Below are 24296 nucleotides of genomic sequence, written 5' to 3' on the forward strand. Positions count from 1 at the left end.
TGATATACTGTTGGTTTTTTATAAGAACCAGGGCAGGGCCCATTGACGAGAATTGTGTCCTGTGAATCCAAACCATGACCCTGTTGTAATTAGTGACTTGTAATTAGTTAATACAAATTAAAATGTATTTTCTCAATATGTAGTTTTTTTTTTGCACCCTCAGATTATAGATTTTCAGATAATATACAAATCTCAGTTTCAAAAATGTACCTTTATGACTGGTTTTTGGTCCAGAGTCACTTACTGTGCTTTCGTATCAGCTATCAGGATTTAATTGGTCATCAGGCTCTAGTTTTGATTGGTCACTTGTCTCTCAGCGTTTTATTATATAGATACTATTAATGATAATACTGGCTCCTCCTCTTCAGGCACCTGTTCAGCATGTGACTCTGCCTCTGGGACGGCCATAGAATTGCAGGCCCTTTGTCACATTTCAGTTTTTGTTCCTGATAGTTTGTTTTCTTCTACACTTTGTATCTCGTTGGAAATAAGGAGGAGCTTCATTGCGATAAATGATAAAAAGATGCTGTTTCATGACTACTCGATTCCTGACTATCAATCTGATAGCAACGTGCAAAGTGTCTTAAATAAAAACACATTAGTGTGTAGTTAATTAATGATAAGATTTCCAAGTGGGCAGAGTATATATCCCAGCTCAAGGTTCAAGACCCAGCAGTTATCACAGAGAACGCAGAATGAGTAAGCCATTTATTTACCTCTCCATTCTTTAGAGATTTATTCAAACTGGAATTATTTTGCCATAGTTTAAATAAAGGAGGTGTTGGTTTTGTATTTGTGGGTAGTAGTTAATAATTGTTTTGATTAAATGTGGAAACGGACGTGTTTTGAAACTTGCAGCTCTTAAGGTATTGTTGGATCAAGGTTCAGTAGAGCTGGTAAAAAGTTTCTAAAAACTTTCTTTACAGCGGACAAAGAAGATTTACAGTTGACAGCCGTCTCGTATGGGAATGAACAAGGTGTGGACAATCCAGCTTTTGTGAAGGTAGGCTCGAGGAAGTGTGATGTAGCGCTCTATAAAATGTTAACAAGTTTAAAAATTTAAAACAAAATGATGTTCTTAGGAGGATAAACTAACAGATGACCTGAGTGACAGTGACAAAGAGGGGTCAGAGAAGGAGTCAAAATCATGCCTGAGGTGTGGTTGTGAATCTAATCTGTAAATACGACATCGTTCTGATTTCATTGTTATATTATTTGGAAATGAGATTTCCCTGAAATTACATAATGTCATCCTAATTAAGAAATATGAGAAATATTCTGTCATGCTGTAGGACATGTACAAGATCTTTAGCTATGTATTCATTGTTCACCATAGCAAAGCATGCATACCCATCACGGCCACAGAGATCTTCTGCAAGACGCACTCCAAAATAATCAGATACATTGCTTTGGGAATACTTGCTGCTGGTAAGATATTTTCAACTTCCCAGTTTTGTAGCTATAATTGTTTTTAATTTAGCCTGTTGATACAGCGAGTCACTTCTGAAGTAAATAATGTTCGGTATGTTTTTGTGTTTTAAATTGTAGGTTATTTGGCATACTTCATTGCTGCATGTTATTTAAACTTCCAGAGGGCAATTGCTTTGGTTGTCCTCACTTGTCTGGGGGTGTTTATCATTGTGTGTGAGTTGGTGAACAAGTACAAGGGTGACAGCATAAGGAGGTTCTTCAAGCCTGTGCAAAGGTGTTTCAAATCCAATGTCAGATGGATAAAGTGGTGAGTTTGAGTTCTAAGATTTATAATCTATTTATAAAGTTTTTTGTCACATATTGTGACATTCTAAATGTCAGTGCACTTGCTAATAAATAATTTTAAATGTATAAATTTATTAGCAAAGTCCTACTGACCCCAAGCATTTAAACTGTAGTATATATATTTAGTTAGTTGGAATGGTTTGGAGGTCACGTAAAGATCTGTTCATTGGAGAACTTTTACCACTGGAATTTCCTAAGGTATTTCACAAGAGTGTTTCAGTTAGCCTGCTGCTGCTAAGTTGCTACTGTATATTGTATCTACAACAAGAACAACAATGTGAGCTATGCACTTGAATTGCAACTTGTAGCTTGTTGTGCAGTTAGTGTAGAACAAAACCGCAAAATCAGTCCTTAAAATCAGTCAGCCTTAGACTTTCGTCCTCTCAAAATTGGAATCTTTATACTAAACACCTTCAGAAAATTCCTGAGTGATCCCATAGTGAATAAGTCTTCCAAACTGGCCTGCAAATTGATGAAATGACCTTAAAAGAGTGGTTCTCAAACAGGAGGCTGGAGGACCTGCTGGACAACCCCAGCAAACTAATAAGTTGGTCTCAAGATGACAAAAAAGGATTTAAGTTAATAAAAAAAAGTATATTATTAGTATACAATTCATTATAAAATCATTTCTTCAATATAAATAAATAATTTTTCACTTCAGAAAATACTTTTAATTGTAGAACAGTTAATCAATATTTAATATCTCAATGTTAATAAGTAAAAAAAAAAAAAAATCTTATTTAAGTCTTTGAATATTGTGTTGGACAACTTGGGGCCAAAATGGTTGAGAACCACATCTCTAAATATAATAAAACAGACAACCAGGTCACAGCTCCGGGGGAATGCATTGATCTCTTTAATTTGATGACATTTAAGACCTAAATCTTCACAAGATCAAGAAAGTCAGCTCATAATCAATTATTCAAAAAGTAAATCCCAAAAGTCCACTGTTAATCCAAAAGGCATACAAAAAAGTGCACAGGAATCCATTCAAAAACAAACAAAAATGTCAATGCTTCCAAAAAGTAATTCCCATTTGTCCACAAAGTAAATCTAAAAGGCATTCAGAATGTTCTCAGGAGTCCATTCAAAAACAAACAAAAATGTCAATGCTTCCAAAAAGTAATTCCCATTTGTCCACAAAGTAAATCTAAAAGGCATTCAGCAAAATTTACAACGAAAATCTGTGAGTGACTCCAAACAGTTTCAGAGAGCATATGTCAAAGAAACTACGCCAGATGCACAAAGTTGTTAAAGGTTAAATTTATAAAGCAGAGCATGAGACTGACGTAGACTTAGTCAAAGCATGGGAAACATGCAAAAAAGTACTCAAGAGAAGGGTGGCTTAAATACACATCCAGAAACAAGGCACAGGTGACAACTATTAAACATAATGACAGAGATTGAAACCCAACAACAAGACAGTGGGGGCTTCTAGTGGCCAGAAATAAGTCCACAATCCTGATAGGATCCCCGATTCTGGGTCAAGGATGTCCTGGAAAGGCTAGATGAGTGTTCCTTTGGGACATAGCTTTCACAGTCCACCAGGTACTGAAGGGATCTCCATATGTGAAGAGAGTCTAGTATCCAGTGGACCGTGTAAGCAAGCTGGCCCCAAGTGATCTGAGAAGGAGGAGGAGGTCTGACTGGAAAGCAGAAGAAACAGCAGGTTTTAGTAAAGACACATGGAAGGTGGGGTTTGTTTTTTAGTGATGTAGACAGGAACAGTCGGTTGGTAACTGGATTTACTTTTGAAATATGGAAAGGACTGATGAATCACTGGAGGTTTAAACCCAAACTGGCACTCAAAGGCATGCTGCTTGTTGAGGAATGCAGTGTGTTTTGAGTATACTCCGCCCAAATAACAAAAGATACCAAGGAAAAACAGTGACCATCAAGCCTGGCGAGGATTGAGTTGCTTAGCCTGTTGGAAGTGTTCCAAATTTTTGTGATCTGTGAACTGGTGTTGTGACCCTTCGAGCCAGTGACCCCACACTTCTAATGCTTGTTTGATCACCAACAGTTCTCAATCCCCCACATCATAATTTCTTTCATTATGTGTTAATTGATGTGACAGGAAACGCATAAGAGTGAAACTTGTTGTCCGAGGCATCAACCTCAACTACAAATGGGTTTTCAGAAACAGGAGAGCCACTGTAATAAATACATGGGCGAATACCATCATCTTTTTTGAACACAAAGAAAACCCACTCTCCAGCAGGGGAAGTTAAGGGCTGGATAGACCCTGTAGTGAGGACTTTCTCAATATAACTGTTCATAGCGGCCTGCATTGGAGGAGAAGAGAGGTCGATGAGAAGCCATAAATCCAAGATTAAAGGGAATGAAGGAGACTGGATGAGATGGAAAGATATCTCATCTTGGTGTTAAAGAAAGGAGAAATGTGGAAGAGTTTGGTGAATGATTTCTCTATGGCCCAAAGGTCAGATGTTGGCCTACCTTGGCCCCCTGATGAGCAACTGCCCCATGAAGGTCCTGGGCATGTGGCAAATCTGCTAGGACTATGTCTGGCTCAGTGTAACAATCAAAAGAAGTGAACCCAAATGCATAATACCAGTTCACAGTTCTGAGGAATGTTTTAGATCTTTAATTTGATGAAACTGTAAGTCCAAAAACTACAGAAAGTCAGCTCTAAATGTTCCAATAATGCAAATAGATTTGACAACATTTTCTAAAAGTAAATCCACAAAGTAAATCCAAAAGGCATACAAAAGTTCTCAGGAGTCTATTCCAAATCAAAAGAAATGTCAGTACTTGCAAAAAGTAATTCCCATCTGTCTACAAAGTAAATCCATAAGGCATTTGCAAAGTTCAGAAAGTGCAGTCAATTCAGAAACAAAAGAAATGTCATTGCTTCCCAAAAGTCCCATAGGTCCACAAAATAAATCCAAAAAACATTTAAAAAAGTTCACAAAGAAAATCTCTGTGATTTAAAAAGAACTCTTTAAAAACAAACAAGCAAAAAAAACAAAGTTGTTTAAAGATAAATCCATTAAGCATGGCATGAAACTGACCTAGATTTGGTCATGACATGGGAAACACATTCTGTTCTGTGTGTTCCTGGGTCAACATATTTTGTTGACCCTGGAACAAAATTTTAATCCAAAAAGTCAGTCTTGACCATATCTCTACACCTAAACCTAACCTTACCCACGAGTGCCTAAAATCAGAGGAAATGTTAGATGAATGATACTGATGTACAAGCCCCAAACACTGATTATAGCCTAAACTTCACAAAAAGTGGTTCTTAAAATCTGACTGGCTAGTCAAAGTGTTGATCCAGGAGCTTGTCAAACTCAGCAAAATCAGGTTCTGCCGAAACACTGAGTGAAATGGGTTGTTTAAATACACAACTTTTCACACTTGAAATTATTAACCCAGGATAATCCTAAACCCTGGAAAAATGGTATCCTGGGTTATCTGTAATCCCGTTTTACACTGCTCATACTATACGTGGGGTTAACTGTTAATCCTGGGTATTCATTAACAGATGTTTCACACTGTATATTCCTAAACCCTTTTTATTTACAAATTTGCAGTGTCAGTCACTGATTGTCGAACAGCAGGCAACATCAGGCTAACACCACTTTCAGGTCACAGGTGTAAAACATTTCTTCACCCGGGGGTTAAAGCGGTGTTTTGAATGACTATAACTCAGGGTTAAGCGCAATGTGAAACCAAAAACAAGGCACAGGTGACAACTACTAGACGCAATAGTGACAGAGACTAAAGGTCAACAAAGAGACCACAACCCTGACAATGTATCTCTGTATGATGCAGGGTTTTCATAGTAATTGTGGTGGGACTGCTGGTGGCATGGCTGGCAATTGACACACGAAAGCGCCCAGAGCAGCTCATCTCTTTTGGTGGTGTCTGTCTATTCATTATTGCCATATTTCTCTTCTCTGCACACAGAACCGCAGTGAGTAATAAAACACACATTCCTGTGCACATGCTTTATTGAACATGCTTATCTCAAAATGTATTTTTTAGACTTTGTATTTCCTACAAACCTTATCAGACTGTTGAGGTAACACCTATCATTTCCCAAGAATGAGACAGTTGTGGATGCTAAAGAAGCATTATTTAAATTACTGTGGTTGTTAATGAAAATGTTGTTTAAATTGAATTCTGATTAGGTGAGATGGAGGACAGTCTTCTGGGGACTTGGTTTACAGTTTGCCATTGGCCTGTTTATCATTAGGACAGAGCCTGGTCTTATAGCATTCGAATGGCTTGGAAAGCAAGTTCAGGTATAATATAAAATATGTTACAATCTGTGGTAACTTATTACAACAAACAACAATGATTGATTTTTTCAACTGCATGAGAGAAAGAAAAACAGAATTTGATATGGCTGCCATGTTCTAAATCATGTTTTTTTTTTTTTATAGATATTTCTGGACTACACAAAAGCTGGTTCATCATTTGTGTTTGGAGACCTCATTGAAAACATATTTGCTTTCCAGGTTAGTAATGACACATACTTGACATGAAATGTATGAATGGGCTTATTTTTACTATTGATTGCTTAATACTCAATACAGGCTTTGCCTATAGTGGTGTTCTTCAGCAGTGTAATGTCAGTGCTTTACTACCTGGGTGTGATGCAGTGGATCATCTCAAAGGTAAAAGTGAAATGTCCAGTCTTGTATTCATTTAATCTATATGTTTTCTAAGATATTTCATTGATATGGCTGTATTAATGATGTATTTTTCTATGGCAAGATTTCCTGGGTAATGCAGGTAACGATGGGAACCTCCTCTACAGAGACTCTCAGTGTGGCAGGGAACATATTTGTTGGTCAGGTAATATTCTGTCATCATTCCTGTAATGTACTTAATTATTAAAAAATGCATTTCATTACAAAGTGCATCAGTTTCTTAAAGGAGAAGCTGCTTTAACACAGTTTTGGGGCAAAGCATTATTAATTGTAGCTCATTACTGTCATAATGTTTTGTTTTTTTCCAGACAGAAGCACCACTCTTAATTCGTCCTTATTTGAATGACATGACCAAATCTGAGATTCATGCTGTCATGACTGGAGGATTTGCCACCATTGCAGGAAGTGTTATGGGTGCATTCATCTCATTTGGGGTATGACAACATACTTTTTTTTAATTATAAAATTCTTTCACGAGAAACTGAAATGTTTAGTTCTGTAGTTTTCCGTTTGTTAATTTCCAGAGAGATAATAAATCTCTTCTACACAGATTGATGCCTCGTCTTTGATTTCTGCATCAGTGATGGCTGCTCCATGTGCTTTAGCCATCTCCAAATTGTCCTACCCAGAAACTGAAAAAAGCAAGTTCACATCTAAGGGTCAGATTAAAGTTGATGGCGGGTGGGTTCACCTGTTGAATATGAACTTTTAGGTTTCTAAATATTGTATGTTGCATGTTAAAATGTTTTGTGTGTGTGTTCAGTGGTGAACAGAATGTCTTGGAAGCTGTCAGCAGTGGCGCATCTGCATCGATAGGACTTGTGGCCAACATCGCTGCTAACTTGATTGCTTTCCTTGCCATTTTGGGGTTCATAAATGCTACTCTGAGATGGTTGGGAGGCATGGTGGGATACCCAGATGTCACTTTTGAGGTATGTATTACCCAATCCTGTGAGGCTTTTTTAAAGTTAAAAATCAAAGTTTTTGTCTCTTGTGCTTAGATTTAAAATAGCAAAAAACATAAAATGGTAATTGTCTGAAGTATTATTACAATTTAAAATAACTGTTGCCTATTCGAATTTGTTTTAAAAATGTAATTGTTTACGTGATGGCAAAACAGAATTTTCAGCAACCATAACTTCAGTCTGCAGTCAATTTCTATTTTTATGCTGCCTTTGAATGGTAATTTACTCACAAGTTAAAAGGAAGCCATCACAATCATCATCCACACCCAATTTAATTATATTACAGTTATTCATATTTAGAAGTGTTTTAAAAGAGTTGTTACCTTCAACTCCTCAGTTGATCTGCTCCTACGTGTTTATGCCGGTGGCCTTCATGATGGGAATTCCGTACGATGAGTCTTTTACAGTGGCTGAACTTATTGGCACTAAACTCTTCCTCAATGAGTTTATAGCCTATGAGAAGCTGTCAGAGCTGAAGAGCAACAGACTTAATGCCATGTTAGAAGATGGCGTAGATAAAAATTGGATCTCAGTAAGTATTTATATAACGTCTCATCAGAAAGTGTATGAATACACCGTTAATAAAAATAGTAAAATGCATAATCTGAAAAGCATTTTGTCCAACTACTTGCAGGTGCGATCAGAAATCATCTGCACCTATGCACTGTGTGGCTTTGCTAATTTCAGCTCTCTTGGTATTGTGATTGGAGGCCTGTGTGAGTATCAATTTAAAGCACTTGTTTGAAGTGTTCTTAAATGATTTTAGTGCTAATGACTTCTTTATCGCTATTGTTCAGTATCACCAATTTTCATAACATATCATTTTTTATTATTGTTATTCCATAGCCTCTATTTGTCCACCAAAGAAGGGTGTCATATCTACTTTAGTACTCAGAGCCTTGTTCACAGGCACTTGTGTTTCCCTGATCAATGCCTGTATTGCTGGTAAGCAATCTGTAATTATTAAAATCTGCGTTTTAGCAACGTTTTTAACAACACCTTTATCACCACACACCGTTAGTTTAATTCAGCAGATGTTTTTATTCAAAGCAGCTTACATTACACATTAAATGGATTAAATCTTAATGAAGACAGACAGTGATCGGATATGAATTGAATGAATGAACTTTTAACCTAATATCAGTAAGCAGAACAGTTTAACTACTATACCACAGCTCCCGGTCTGGTTGTTTTAAATAAGTTCAAATCTGATATTGATTTTAAGTTTAGCATTGTTCTGCCTGTAGGTATACTTTTCGTTCCTCCGTTGGACTGTGTGGATCTGTTTAGAAGTGCACAGTTCAATACCACGACACCCAACGTTGAAACCTGCTGTTATGATCTTTTCAAAAGGTAAGGGAAGAGAATATTGTTGCATTGATTTTAGTGATCTGAAAGCTCACTGTTTAAAGGAATAGTTTAGCCAAAAATAAACATTTGCTGCTATAAAAAATACCCATCCATAGGCAATCCAAGATGCAGATATATTTGTTTTTTTTAATCAACAGATTTGTAGATATTTTAGCATTACATGTACATTGTTCACTAATTGCAGTAAATGGGTGCCATCAGAATAAGAGTCCAAACAAAAGACCAAAATGATCCATCTAATGACATCAGAAGTGAAAAGCTGTAATTATAAACTGGATAAACTGTTGCTTCAGACTAAACTATCAGGCTTTTATAATAATAATAATATTGCTTTCTTCAGTGAAAAAGTTGTATTGTTTTATTCAGAAGAGAAATATGCACATATCAAGGGCTGTTTAAATGTGAAAACAGTCCTAAACAAATATTTGGTTGGACTGGAGTCTTATAGATTACTTGCACATTATTGTTATGTTTTTATGAGCTTTTTGCACTCTCATTCTGACGGCACCCATTCACTGCAGGGGATTCATTGGCGTAAGAATGAGTATATTTTCAGCAAGTTTCCAGTTGTGGGTGAACTTGTCCTTTGAACTGGGAAATATTTGTTTACACTACATCAATATAGAAATGTTTGTTTGTTTGCAGCACTGTCAACAATGGAACAATTTCTTTTGAGGGGTCCTGGAGCGGAGTGAAAAATGCGACAATTTATTTTGCAAACTGCTGTGGTCTCTATGTGGAACCTGTTTGTCTGTAGCTTCACTAGAAGGTAACAATACAACAATGCAGAAAACCTCTGAACTAAATATAATGGCATTATTTATTAAATTCACACATTTTGAAATGTATGTTAAGTTAATATATGTCTGCGCAGAGTATGATTTTATTTGGTCATAATTTTTTTTTATAGATGTTGCACAGTGTGTGCAAGTATTTTAATTTACTTCAATTTGTGTTATTCTGTCTTCTGTAAATGTTATAATCATTTTCAATCTTATCAAACATATTCATATTCATAAATATCAAGACATTGTGCTCTGCAGTGTTTCATTTTGGCAGTTATGCTGGAAATGCTGCGAAAATATTGCATTACAGGAGTAAAGCATAACTAATAAGGGCCAAAGGGCTCTTTTATGAGGCAAGCAGTTTTTAAGATATAAAGCAGTGCACTCTGCCTTCGGATGGTAAAATGAGTTAAAGAAGTTTCTGCTGCTTTTTACATATTTATTTTACAAAAGCAAGTAACACAACGCAGCAGAAACACCTACAATGCTCATCCCTACAAGCATACTGAATATATTCTCTCTCTACAGTTCATATAGTTTTTTATAATACAAACCCATACACGGACCTATCTTATCACATCTCACCACTATCTGTGGCAGCCTGGCATCTGAAAAAGTACTCCATGGTTAGTTTACGCAGTCAGCATGAACCTTTTTTGCTAAATAATGGTTACAAAGTCTTGTGAATGAGTTAAAAGTTTAGTTATTCTACATGAAGATACATTTCAAAATATGAAAACCTGCAAACATTGAGCATTAAAGGGTTTGGAGTAAGATTTCTTAAATATGTTTTGAAAGTAGTCTCTTATTCTCACAAAGGCTTTATTTCGTTAAAAACACAGCAAAAATAAGTTAGATATTTTAATATATTTTAAAATGTATTCCTATGATGGCAAAGTTGAATTTTTCGTCTTGTGCTGCTTAATATTTTGTTTATAATTATAACTGTGGTCATTTTTATCAGAATTCTTTCATAAATAGAAATGTAAAAAGTACAGCATTATCTGTTGTAACAGTGTAAATTCCTTTACTGTCTCTTTTGGTCGATTTAATGTATCTTGGCTAAATAAAACTATTAATATCTGACCCCACACTTTTCACTGATAGTGTAAAATATGTATATAATCCATTTGTGTGAAGTTGAATGGTTCTAGAGATAGATGACGCATGAACAGTCTGAAAGGTCAGTAGTAAATGGCTTTACTGTGACAATAAAGCACATGATTTTTTTTTCCCTCTTCTAGGAGACACATTTAAGATAAAAACACATTTGCACTGATTGACACTAATACTTTGCCCATATACAACCAATATCGGTGCACTGGCGTTTCTTAGATTAACGGCCATTTCCTTAAAAGCAGAACAATCCACTATAAAAAGCACCTCAGCAACAGCTACGGAAAAAAGCTGCATTTCTACACAGCTGAGACACGTACATCACAGATGTTTGAGGAATCCTTGAAGAGTCCCTCTATCACGGTTCTTCAGTCATATAAACTTGACATAGGGACATTTGAATAAATCATAACAAAGTTCCAGAGTCTATCTGAAAACATTGTTCTTCTGTCTACAGGCAGCCGGGTTTAGCATTTTTCTTCAGTCTTAAAAAGGGGATATACTTTATTCAGCTCTTAAAAATAAAACGAAGGTTCTCTCAGGAGGTATTGATGGTGACTTATAGCTGCAAAGCTGTTCACAGTAATATTACAATTGGACAAACACCTCTGGTCATTCATCCTTTTACCATCCTTGTATCTATACTGCCATTTCTTCTTATTTGTTGCATTTTAAAAACTATATGCCAAGACAATAAACAGAATCCATTTACAGGAAGCCATTTTCCTGTACAACAGTAGCTATAGGTAATTACACAGGCTCCAAACTAAAGTTTGGTAAGAAAATCAAAGAAAAAAGTATGCCATAGTTGCTTTGCACATTGTTTCCAAGAGCTCTAGTCCTTCTTTCTACCTCATCCTGACGGTTTTTGGGACCTCCACAGCTTTGTGTTTGGTGGTGGAATTGCTCTCCCCGGCTTCACCTGTCTTTTTAACCACTTTGGGGCTAGACGTGCCTTTCCTGGTGGACTGCGGGCTAGATCCTTTCTTCTGAAGCTGAGGGCTGGATGAGCCTGTTACGCCCCTCCGGGCCAGTAGAGGGCTCCTGGAGGTCTTTATTTTAGGTTGTTGTAGAGATTCCATTGGCTTTAAGGGTCTTAGGCCCAAAAGTCCACAGTAGTAATTACACTGATGTTGAGTAATAAACTGTTCGATTATCTTTGGAGATCCTTTGTCTGTGAGGCCTTGATACCTGCAGCAGATGTGAAAACATTAGTTGTTCCAGGGAAAAAGTGGAAGTGTCAGAAAATGGGTAAACATTCTAATCTAATCTGAGTAAAATATACCAACCCTTTAGACTTAGTAGCAATTTCAATGCTTGTTATCTTTGTATCGACACCTGAAAAACAAGTACATTTTAATATATTATTTATATTTGTAATATTTTATAGTAGTTCTCACTCAAAAGTACAACTGAAGTAAATATCTCTTTACCTTCTAACCGGGTAACCAGGAGGTTTCCATTGGTCCATTGATGGATCCAGTGCTGGAAAGTGCAACACTTCTGTTCCACCTCAGAAGTGGCTCTGGTGATCAGTCTTCCCGTGCTGTCCATCAGACAGTATTTCACATACACACCATTCAGATCAGTCTCTACTGTAGCATATGGAATTGTATTGGCAGGTCGATACATCAGATGAAGGGGGATGACCCTAAATTTATTCAGAGAAGCAAAGATTGAAATGAGATCATTTTGACATATCTCTTATTTGTAGCCACATGCATTATGTTAAGATTACTTCATAGACCTACTCTAATGAGAATCCAAAGTTCTCTATCACTCTGGCCTCAGCTGCAAATATTTTGCAGTACTCCCGAACAGTATTTTGGATTTTACAATCCTGAGGATAAGAAGAAAACAAAAAGTAAATACTTGGAAAAAATCTTAAACTTAATGTCACTGTGCTAAAAATACATGAGCTGCTCTTTTTTCATACAATTATACTACAAGATCCAAAAAGACCTTAAAAATAAGAGTATAAAAAAAAGCCCCAAAAAACTTGTGTACTAATGATGGAATATTTCAAATATTATGAGTGAAATCAAATCTCATAGGTGCTACCCACATAATGATCAGTCATGTAACGTTCAAATAAAAAATACAAATAAGGTTTAGAACTTGACCACTTTGATCGCTTTTATGATACTTATGGCAGTATAAGTAACCACTTTCCCCAATGTTTCCTTTTTATTGTTTTTGCTGTGTCAGTATAAATTGTATATAATGTAAATAGTGATCCACTAAGACTCTGACCTGTTTGGTGATCTCTAGATTTCTCTCGGCCAGGTTGCTCTCCTCCTTGGCCCCATATGCGATGGGATTTCTTACTTTAGTGATGCATGTGCTGCCTGACTCAAAGACAGGGTCCAAACCATAGATGACCTTTGCCCTACAGGCCTTGTGTACGCATCCCTCTCCAATCTGAACCTCTGCTGTCATGATGCGACCGAAGAATTTATCTCCCCAATAACCTGAGTCTGCCAGGCCTTTGGTGAACATCATTGGTGTCATCTCAATCTCTTCTCCAACTAAGATAATGGAAATGGAGCACAGAATATTCAATGTCGGTAAACATTAAAAACATTGAAGTAAAACTTGCAATGAACACTTTTGATTTGCTCAAGAAGTCTTACCTTCTAAATCTTCCCTTAAGAAAAATTCTGCCAGAACTGCCCAGAAAAGAAACAATGTCACAGTAAACATAATAAATAGTATATTAGCAGATTTCTGTATATTAATACACCAATAAGTTATAAATTACTGTCTGAGCTGAGTAAGTAATCTGTGATGTCAGTTCCATATTCATTTTTGATTGAGCAGCCATATACTCCACAGTCTCTGCTGGAAGCCTGGACTATGGCCAGGGCCACTGGACTCTCATCCCCAGCACTGAGAGGGGAAAAGATGTACATTAAATGTTATTAAAGACACAATTATACAAAATACACTCATATCCCAATACACTAGCATTAGAGCAAATTAAGCATAGTAAATAAACCAAGCATTTTTTTATAAAGGTTATAACTCTTATATACATACACATACCTAAACATACATACTGTACACTTTTTACAAAGCTGTTTTATGCTCCATTAATGGAAAGTACCACAAACATACAGCCACTTGAGGGCAGTGTGTTACAAACACATGCACACATGACACACTTTAGGGTGTATGTGTGCGAGTACAGCGTCATTGTGCTGATACAGCACTGTGAGAAACAAATTTAGATTTTAATATCCCCTGATGGTGCAATTGAGCAGCGTTGGGTTACATACTCTCTGACTAAAGCCTCACCAGTAACAGCTGTGGTGTTCATGGTCAAATACAAATAAGTGAATGACAAGTCCACAAAGCAGTTAACAGTATTGCTAATAACATTTAAGGTTTACAGCATTAAACGCTATATTAGCTTATAATAAGCAGTAAAATGCACACTGTCATAGTGGAAAATTTGTCATACGTCAACATTTCAAGCATTTGTTCAAATATGTAGAAAAATGGTTTTAAGTTTAATTAAGTTTTGTTGGTCCTTTTATGTTTACTGCATTAGCATTTTTCTGCCAACAATAACTTTTAACCTGAAATCTCACTGTCCTTTTCTACCCTGTTTTAACCTTAGTTTAGTTTGTTTGCTTTTGGCTGTGTTGAAAGATCACAAGAAGTTACCGTCTTTCCATCTCTACAATTTCCTCTTCATCTCTGTACCACTTGATGGTGGAGTCACTAAGAATGTTAAAAAACTGGCACCACAGCTTCAAGTGGCCTGCGGCATCTGAGAAGGGCTCTCCCCTAATCTTGCGGATAACCTGAGGAGCTGAATGGAAAGAAGATCAGGGGTAGCTTGACAGAGGCAACAAGGTAAAGATATGTACTGTTTACTCTCCCCCCCCTCGTATCAGAGATCCCCCCACAACTTGGTGTCAACTTGATAATGTCTGAACAGTGCAAAATTAGAACACTTACTTAGAAAGTAGGAGAATAACCAATACAAACCAATGTCATGCATGCATATTTATACAAATATGTTTATGGCTTCTTATGTTGGTGTCAAACTTGAGCGGTTTAAAAAATTGAGGGCTTGTCCTGGATCTGAACCAGTCATCTTTGGCAAATTCTATCTTTTGATATTATCAGTATCAGTCGATAAATATTACTTAACAGAAATGTTAGTTATTTCATATTGTTAGTTATATAGTTAAGGTTCCTACTGGAAAAACTGTGATCAACAACAATCAGCTGGTATAAAAATACACATTTGTTACCTTTGAAGGGGTCCAGCTTCTCCTTTTCGGCTGGTTTGCTTTCTGTCTTTGTGCTGTCTGTCACCTCTGCCACCTCTTCCTTAGGTTTTGGCACCTCCAGTGTGGCCTTGCGTCGGGCCATCAATGGCGAGCGTCTTTCTGTGGGTGGTGTTTGCTGCCCACTTTGAAGTTGCAAGAAAGCCGCTCTGCGAGCCTGACTGGGTGACATATACGGACTATCCCTCTTCCCCTGTGTGTCAGATCCCTCATCCTCCGACTTGGTTTTGGCGAGGTAGATTTTGTGGCGAGCACCAGAAGCCAGCTCCTCGGGGGTGGCTGAGGGTATTAAGGTGAGACTGTCTCGTCGCTTCATCTTTGGGCTACTTTCACAGGACAGAGTGGACGTGGGTGTACTTCCTCCGCTCTCTTCCCCTTTCTTCTCACTTCCATCCACTGATGCGGCTGAGATGGACCCCTGATTCTCTAAGTTTGGGTTATTCTTTGCCATTAGCCTTCGCAAGCTGGCAGGACTTAGTGGAGGGAGTGTAGGTCCCACAGGGGTTGTTAGGCTAAGTTTGTCTTTTTGAAGCCTGTCAGATTCAGATTCTGCTTTTGTGTCTTTTGGCTGGATAACCTTATCCGGGTCTTGGTTTGTAATGCTAGACAGAGTTTTTGTAGACATATCAGGACTCAGCTGAGACATGAGCTGCTCTTTTGGTTTCTCAGAAGTAGCAAGCAGACCATATTGATTGCTTTCACTTTTTAGCATAGTAATCGAAGTCTCTGGGTCTTCTCTTTTGTTATCGGTGTGGCTTTCTGCATTTGTGACAGAAATGGGAGGAATATCTTGAGGGATATCTGGTGAGATTACTATGCCAGGAAGTGAGGGGTGTCTGTGAGTTAGCTCTTCATCAAGAGTGGTTGTGTTGTCATCAGCACATGCTATGTTGATTATAGGGATATTAGTGTCATCTTCCCTGCCACGCCCAGTGTTGATACTTCCTTGTTCTTCTCCACCTCTCACTCTTGCTTCTAGGTTTTGTGGTTTAATTTCCTGTGCTCTCTCTACAGAAAGTGATGACTGAGTGTTCCTTGCTGCACCCAAAAGATCTGGAATAACTAAAGCGCTGTTGGAGGTTGACTCACCTGATGCTCTAGGGGCATCATCCATTTGTCTTTCCTTTTCTCGAAATATCTGTGCCACCTCTTGTGTTAAGGGTTGCATAACTCTCTCAGGCTCTAATTTCAGAATTTCACTTCTAGATGCAATAACAGGCTCTTCACGTTTGACCCTTTCTGGCAATGTGACCTTAATTTCAGGGATGAGTGGGGCAGATCTCTTCTTTGCCACATTCTTGATAACAGTTTCTCTTGTATCGGGGAGTATTATGATTGGTTGGACTGCTAATTGGTCCTTCTCACTCAAACGTCTTTCTGCTTGTGCTTTTGTCAGTAGTTTTGGTTTATCTACTTTGTGTGGCCTCGGTTGATTTTCTACAACTTCAGTCTCACTTCGTTTTGGACTTTTGGGGATCTCCATCTCTGGAATTACAACAGATGCTTCTGACTCTGGAGCAACATTATTGTTCCCCTTAACATCTTCTTTCTTTGGTTGACTGGAATCATCCTTTAGTTTTTCAGCATTAACACTGTCTTTTTCTCCAGTACTCTCCTCAGTCTTTTCTCCATCACTATCTTTTACCTTTTCTTCAGCACTCCTACACTGACTTGGAATGCTTTTATTATCCTCCATATTAAAATCATTCACTGTAGCAGAGTCAGCTTGAACTTCTTTATTCTCTGTGAAACTATCATTTATGGCTGGTATTGATTTTTCATCTGGTCTCAAATCAATTTCCATTGCACTCTCAGACACAAGAGCGATGGAATCCCCTTCTTGACTTACCCCCAATGCTGGCGACAATGAATTCTGATCATTCATTTCATATTCTCTTTCATTCACTACAACTACAGGAAGAACTGACTCTTTTATGACAAAGTCACTCACCGACTCATTTTTCCCTGCAGTGTAAGAATTCCCTTCTATTGCACCATTCATCTCTTCTTTACTATTCCCTGCCAGGGAACCTCCCTCTAGCATTTTCATAACACTTTCCTCCTCCATATGAGGAATTACTTTCTCATTTGGCTCTTTGCTCTCTTCTACCCTCAGCTCCACTGACTGGGACTCAGTGTGCACTTCGGTAGGGACAAAGTCGGCAAGCTGTGAAAGCTGAGACTCTGGCTGGCTCTCACAACACTGCGTGCTTTCCAGGTCTGCCATGATGAGGTCTGTCAGGGGGGCAGCTGAGCCCCCCTGTTCCTTCAAAATATGCAGCTCCGCAGCACCTCGCATGACCTCATCCTCAGGATAGGTAAATTTCAGCCTTTCAGTCTCTGATGGAGGATTGACCAAGCCCACAGAGTCAGGAACATAAGTGTCACTGGGTTTAGTATGGTCACCTGTAACCTTAAGACATAAACAGTTGCTTATTACATAATTAACTTGTGGCTTCACAACATAGAATTCACTGCACAGAATTCACAGTATTAGATAAGTCTCTCAGCATGCACTGGGGCAGTCATGGCCTAATGGATAGAGAAAAAGGTCACAGGTTCAAATCCTGTCTAGCAGGAAATGTAGGTTGGAGGAGTGAATAACCTTCACCGACTAAGGTGAGAACCTTGAGCAAGGCTCCAGGTGTTTTTGTGTGAGTGTTCACTTTGGATGGGTTAAATTCAGAGCACAAATTCCAAGTATGGGAGTCACTTCACTTAATGTTTATGGGAGAGTAATAAAACAGCATAATTAAACACTTTTATGCTTAAATTGATTTGCTCCTAAGATAAAAAAGGATCAACTGAAGTGGAAGTTTTTATAAAAGCTTACATTTAACTCTGAATGTTAATTATTAATCCTGTTTTTTTTCTACATAAAATGTTGCGTTTATTGAATACATTTAATGTACCTTAATTTTTTTGTCACTTGGTTTGTTTACTTGTTTTTTAAGATATTTGAAACTATAAACAAATTTGTACAATCAGACTTCTAATCTTGTGCAACTTTCCATGTATGTAGAAGGAAAACAACAAAATATTTATGAGCTGTCATATCAGCTTGACAACACTTCTCTATGACCACTGACATATGATATAACTAATACCACAAAACCACATAATTAAAACACTTAGTATTAGTGAACTTTTAAGTAAATGATCAGTATACACCTAACGTCAATGTTCTAAAATGGGTAAATATTCCAATAAATATGGTTTATGTTATTTTATATAATATATATAAAAGTGAACTGTCACTTTCACTTTACTTTTATAACCATATTATATTGTATATTACATATTACAACATAATCGGCTTACAGTGTTATTGAAACATCTAATTGTACTGAAAATGGAGTGGCATTTCAGTAGTGACAGAAGAAGCTTGTCACACTGACAAACTGACCGTTCTTACGAGAGCTTTCTTTTAACAGAAGTTCCTCTGTTGTGATTTAACACGCAAAGTTCAGATGAATATGCAGGGTTCCTCTTAACTGATACACCACAACAACTAACATTAACTTCCCACGAGACGCTAGGGTGGTTGCACTTCCACATTGCATAGGAAATAAAACAGCTGAATGTGTTACATGCCAGGTGCAACGCTATCACATGTTTGTTCTGACTGTAGAGCACATGTGAATTAATTAAAGGTGACATTCACTCTGTTGGCTAACAAACGTGAATTTGTTATTAGCATTTAGCCGTGTCTGGTTTTAAGCGATGATGCAATCACTGCGGTTCCACATGCCTTTCTAACAGCCTCATTTCTCTCTAATCTTCAGCCATGGCATTTAAAAATCATGTGAGGGCTAACAGAACATCTGCCATGTGCACATTCCTGCCAAGAAAGAATCTCAACTACTGTCTACAGTTGCATGCACAGTAGTAAACATGTTTGTAATAAAATCTGAACCAAAACGAATGAAAGGGTGTCTTTGGCACTTAGTCATCCATTATATAAAGATTTTACATGCTAGTGAAATATTTGCAGTAATGGTGAATTATCAGCTGACTTTGTTTTCTCTGACATAATGTATACAAGTTTAGCAGTCAGCGAACTCTCTTTGTATGGTATGGCTTCCCTCAGCACAGATTAGAAACGGGTTTATTTTAAGACACAGGGAACCAAAGAATCTGGAAAATGTGAAGAGGTTTTGTCTTCTTGTCTTAGTGTCCTGCAACTGTCCTTCATCTTATCCTGACCTGGACTATCATTAAAACACATCCATTTAAAGGCAACAATATTATGACACTGGATGGAAAATACCATTTCGTGTTGAATTTGTCATGCTTCCCTAAAGCAATCTGTTGTTCATAACACGTTCTCTAACTATTCTAGATAAGCTAAAAAAACAGCTAGTCTGACTCATGCTTACTCTGTGCATTATTGATTCTCTTGTTAAAGGGCCAGTGGCCCTTATTCCAAATCCTCGGAGAGAGCCGTAAATAAGACAAAAGAAGAGCACAGAAAAAAAGAAATAGTTTTTTAAGAAATACATTATTTTCAAAAACAATATTTCATAAGCATGACAGGATATATATATATATATATATATATATATATATATATATATATATATATATAAACATTTTAATCCTCTTCATTTTAAAAATCAAACCAACAAAAACACATCATGGTACACACAAACAATTTTTTTTTTTTTTTTTTTACTGTAATGCTTATAATATTGTATTTAATAAAAATAAAAAAACAAAATAAAAAAATTAACTAGTGCTCTCAGTCTTTATACCCCCTTTTATTAGTTTCCTGTATCCCAAACTCTGTGTTTGCAGTTTTGCCAAGAAAATAGTCTATAAGAACAATGCTGACACCTTCAATCCTTGAACATGAGAAGCCAAAGACCAAATAATCTCAAATCTGCCTACTGTGTCGTCTTGGGTATAGTTACTGTCATCATCTTGGCTATGGACTGGTGTAATTAAACTCAAGTCTTGTCGCACAAATGCACTCTCTATAAATAACTGCCATGTGCTGTGGTGCAGGAGGCCTTGTGCTACAGATGGGTAATACCGGCAGGTTGCAAAATGAGAGGTGTGGTGAACTCACCTTGAGAAGCAGGGATTGATCAATCTGCAGGATTTCCTCTGGACTACTCTCGTCCTTTGGCATGTCATTCTCCCATACAGAAAGTGTAAGTTTTTCTCCAATGCTCTCAACATGCTCTCTTTTAGGGGTGGTAGACACATCCTCAAGTTTGTTTGCATGAAATTCTGAAATATGTTCAGCTGAATTGTAGTTTATGATATCATTATGGACGACTGAGTCTTGTTTTTGTGGTAAAGGCTTTGTTTTTACTTCCAAATCCACGCTATAAGATGACTCCTGGACCAGTTTTGGTGGCTGAAGCTCAGAGGCCTCAGTATAAACCAAAGACTCTTGAGGAGGTGTTTGTGAGGGAGGAAGGTGCTGTGGAATTTCTTTTTCTGTGATAACTTCACTTGTTCTCTTTGTGGTTTCTGCTGTCTCTGACTTCTTGCTTTTGCCAAAGAATATGTCCTTTAGGGAGTGAAAAACTGAGGTTAGAGATGACTTGTGTTGATGTTCTGGCTCTTTGTGTAATGAGGCTTTGGTTGAAGGCCCAGATGTAGCTTTTTGTTCTTGTTCTGTTTGCCTAATTTTCTCCCGTTCTCTCTCTCTGGATCTCTCTCGTTCTTTCTCCCTATCAGTTTCTCGTGAACGGTTCCTCTCTTCTTTTAATCTTTCCTTTTCCATCTCCAGTGCTCGTTCTCTTTCTTGGATGGGACTAACATCGACCTCCATGACCTGTGACTTCTGATGTTCCTCAGCAGCTTGTGACTGCACAGACTCAGCTAAATATTTTGCCAAGCTCATTCCTTCATTAGCATCCTCTTGTTTTCTGTTGCTCTGGGTGGGTTTAATAACACCCACCTCATCAAATCCATTGGTAATACGCATCTTCTTTTCACCCGGTTTCTCTTTGGCAAACTGCTTTGTGGAGACCGCCTCCATTGGATCGCAGATACGGTTGAGTTTCTCATTACCGTTCTCCGTTTTCATCTCTGCTTTTCCTACAGGAGCTTGTACCGCGATATTATCAGACTTATCATCTATCATTGCAGGCTGCTCTTCATCTTTCCCTTGGGAGCTCACATTCTCAACTCCATCCTGGGTTGTGGGAGAAGAGCTCAGGGTATCGTTCCCAGCAGGAATCCTACGCTTCCTTAGTATGCGCTCCTGGTTTATCACATTTAATTGTTCCTTCTTGATGTTCTCCTTCCCCCGACGTCGACTCTCTTCCAGCTCTCGTCGCTTGTTCTCAGCCTTCTGTTTCAGTTTGGCGAAGAACCTTTGGTGGATCAGGTACTCGCTCATGGTGCCCACCTCCAGCACCCCAGAACAAGAGACGATGCCTTTACTGTTCCTCGCTGAGGCCTGATAAATGGCTGCATCATCTTCTGTACAGCTGTCAAATGAAGAAATATAGTTAATTATGTAAATAATAAAAGATTGATTTGGATGTGAATGTAGGTAATGTATTTTTTAGGCATGTAGAATAAGAAGTTAGGTCATACTTGTAGATGTGGAGTGTGTGGATTTTTCCATTGCGAAATATTTCATATTTAGGAAGACCACAATATCGATCTAACTCCATGTCATCTTTGTACCAGGTCAACTCAGGAGCCGGGTAACCTGATGAAAATGTGAGTAAAACAGAGGAAGTTTGCTCTTATTAAATTGAAATAGTAATGTTATTATAATACTGAACATACTAGAATATCTGAACATACTAGTATATATATATATACACCAGCTTACAATTGTATGTTGTGTATTTTAACAATACTGAAATATTATAAAACATATTAAACATATTCAATATTTTCAATTCTTTTCATAATCATGAATCAATTTACCTGTGACCACACAAGAGAACTTGACATTGCATGATTCTGACACTGCCTTCGATTTTATGGTGGTCTCAAAACATGGCTGGGTCTCTTCTGTCAGTTGAGCCATGACGGTACATAATGTACTCCTGGAAATTGGCAATAAAAATGTATCAACGCATTAATCCCCATTTCAGGAAAGCTAGTATATATTATAAAATTAATCCAAACATTTTTATGTAAATCAACAAATTAATATAAAGCAACAGTTTGGATAGACACGTGAATCATTAATATCAGTAGAAAAACGCAAAATTATAATTATTGGTGTCATTGGGAGGAAAGGCTGCAAGGTATTAACAGGGTGAGAGGAAATTATTTTAGCCTTATAATACTAAGATGTAAAAGTTTGTTTTGGAATCATTTATAGCATCCTTTTTTTTTTTTACATATACAGTGGTTATTTAGGTGGGTCACAGTATTGATTACATTGCAAACAAATGCAGTTGGCTATAATTTTGTATTTCTGAAATTGTAAAACAAACCAAAGCAGAGAGGCATTTTGGGGAATAGAAATTGTTATTTGAAGTGTAGTTAGTTTGGGATTGACCTTTTGGGAAGCTTTTATTACCTCGATGGCCTGTAGTTTGAATACCTGTGAGTTGAAAAGCTATTTAGAAAAGAGGCAAATCAAAGGGACACTCATCAGACAATAACATCTAAACTAGGGACTGGTCACTGTGTGACCCTGGTTTTAATCACAGCCAGGAGCATCTGTAATACATTATACAGTAAATGCTGTTACTAATGGGGTGAATGTTGTGGTCTCTCTTGACATAGTCATAGTCAAGCAAATACAAAACAACCAATGTGGAAACCACGATACATCAGTATTTCAGCAGCAACAAAAAAACATTATACTGAGGGCAATTGGATTGAGATTTATGCTACTTGATGTGTGTTAAGATGACATCTTATTGGACAAAATAAATTATCAGAATGGGAGATTTATTTTATTTTTTTACATTTACAAAATTATCTATGTTCTAACCATTAAGACTATGGTACTAAGACCATTAATATTCCATATAATTGAATTATACATTATTTATTTTATATATTTACATGAATAATTTAGATACATTTCAATTATATTTCCGAAAAAAACAATGATTAGTAAGACACTGTAGTTAAATATTTATAAAAAGATTCATTTCTAGATCTAAAAAACAAAAAGCTCAAAATTTCAGTGTAAATTACTCTGACAAACGCAGACAGGCTTTTCACAATCAAACAATGCAGAAAAGCAACCTCAATCAAACTTGGTCGATTTTTTACCTGTTTTCAGGTCTAACGTTGGAGAGGTAGTTGCGGCTCTCTGACCTTCCGCTTGCCGATGAAACATCCTCCCCATTTTGGCTTCCCGATCTCCCATTTCCAGAGTAAGAGCGGGTCATGGGCCTCCTGGATGTCATTGTCCAAAAGAAATAACTTCAGCTCTCCGAAAAGTCCCACCAGTCTCTTTAAGTGGGGTTTCAGTGTTTCTGCTGAGTAAAATTCGGGCGATTGGAACCAAAATGTAAAGTTCCACTTCGTGACTATATGGAGAACTACTGAAAAGGAAAAAATACAAATCAATCAAACCTGAAAAATACGAACGTAAAAGTAACAATATTAATTATACGTAAAAAAATATATATATTTAGACAGAAACATTGTGTTTTAAGGGCAGTTAGTCTCAACAAGCAAACCATTTGAACAGAGCAGTTATAAATAGGAACCGCTGTCTGCTAATTTCAGTTTGATCAAATACAGTGATTTGTATTTGATTTCAAACCAACACGTACAGTTTGAACTTTGAATTGCTTGACAAAACAGCATAACGCTTAAAGAACTCACCATTAGTATGTTTCTTTGCCTGTTCTTTGGAGCCTGCTGTCCCAGTAGCACTAGAATTGTCAATCACAGCAGAGCATGTGTTACCAGCAGGACCCTATTTATAGCAGGCCTACAAATAGGCGCGAGAGCACATCACATTTTCCACAACTAGCCATTGCTCTGAAGCCACTTGAAAGCAGCGTCCAAGAAAAAGACAGCAAAAACTTCCAAAAGCAGATTAAAATCTCCCGCTTTAATCATTTCTTATCTGCCAGCCTCATGAAATCCAGTAATGCTCTCTTTTACTGACTGGATAGATACTTTAACATACATAGAAATTACCCAGTGTTGTAGAAATTTAGCCAAATGCATCTAATACGTGGTAGGTTGAAAGTGATCTGATGCAAGTGGCCCTTTGATGACAGCTCTCCGAACAATCAGGTTTAATTAGGACAGCCCCCTCTATGTCACTCTGTCTGTACACCCTCCCCATAACAGTCAACAACCTTTCCCACCGGTCATGTGTCATTGCATCATTTTCCAATCATA

The 24296-nt window shown here is 37.4% G+C and overlaps 2 protein-coding genes across 4 annotated transcripts; one reads left to right on the plus strand and one right to left on the minus strand.

Annotated features, from left to right (window-relative positions):
* Positions 1-548: 548 nt before the first annotated feature.
* slc28a1 (solute carrier family 28 member 1) lies at positions 549-11176 on the plus strand. The gene is made up of 18 exons (XM_043264156.1): positions 549-699; positions 927-1003; positions 1083-1156; positions 1337-1428; positions 1549-1738; positions 5575-5716; positions 5934-6047; positions 6189-6263; positions 6342-6422; positions 6523-6603; positions 6767-6892; positions 7009-7139; positions 7222-7390; positions 7761-7955; positions 8058-8139; positions 8270-8368; positions 8671-8776; positions 9440-11176. The coding sequence occupies exons 1-18, from the start codon at positions 696-698 to the stop codon at positions 9549-9551; spliced, it is 1950 nt and encodes a 649-aa protein (XP_043120091.1). The 5' UTR covers positions 549-695; the 3' UTR covers positions 9552-11176.
* On the minus strand, positions 10757-24172 carry alpk3a (alpha-kinase 3a). Of its 3 annotated transcripts, XM_043264153.1 has the most exons (16): positions 24090-24172; positions 23769-23818; positions 23208-23482; positions 22501-22539; positions 21897-22018; positions 21555-21672; positions 20068-21445; positions 14961-17409; positions 14365-14512; positions 13457-13584; positions 13329-13364; positions 12949-13223; positions 12447-12535; positions 12129-12346; positions 11985-12033; positions 10757-11886 (listed from the first exon to the last, which is right to left on the minus strand). In XM_043264153.1, the coding sequence occupies exons 3-16, from the start codon at positions 23342-23344 to the stop codon at positions 11544-11546; spliced, it is 5529 nt and encodes a 1842-aa protein (XP_043120088.1). In that variant the 5' UTR covers positions 23345-23482; positions 23769-23818; positions 24090-24172; the 3' UTR covers positions 10757-11543. The 3 variants fall into 3 exon arrangements, with proteins under 3 accessions (XP_043120088.1, XP_043120089.1, XP_043120090.1); XM_043264154.1 differs by having other exon boundaries at positions 23208-23479; positions 23769-24166; XM_043264155.1 differs by lacking the exon at positions 22501-22539 and having other exon boundaries at positions 23769-24166.
* Positions 24173-24296: the final 124 nt, after the last annotated feature.

Source organism: Puntigrus tetrazona, chromosome 18, assembly GCF_018831695.1.
Source record: "Puntigrus tetrazona isolate hp1 chromosome 18, ASM1883169v1, whole genome shotgun sequence".
Taxonomy (NCBI): domain Eukaryota; kingdom Metazoa; phylum Chordata; class Actinopteri; order Cypriniformes; family Cyprinidae; genus Puntigrus; species Puntigrus tetrazona.

Bases quoted from the DNA above. Each gene is read 5' to 3' on its own strand.
- slc28a1 (XM_043264156.1), top strand. The intron at 1,004-1,082 runs GTAGGCTCGAGG...TGATGTTCTTAG, and splicing joins ACAATCCAGCTTTTGTGAAG to GAGGATAAACTAACAGATGA. The intron at 1,739-5,574 runs GTGAGTTTGAGT...TGTATGATGCAG, and splicing joins AATGTCAGATGGATAAAGTG to GGTTTTCATAGTAATTGTGG.
- alpk3a (XM_043264153.1), bottom strand. From the start codon at position 23,344: ATGACATCCAGGAGGCCCATGACCCGCTCTTACTCTGGAAATGGGAGA. The intron at 21,446-21,554 runs GTATGACCTAAC...TTCATTTGACAG, and splicing joins CACACACTCCACATCTACAA to CTGTACAGAAGATGATGCAG. The intron at 17,410-20,067 runs GTGAGTTCACCA...TTATGTCTTAAG, and splicing joins ATCAATCCCTGCTTCTCAAG to GTTACAGGTGACCATACTAA.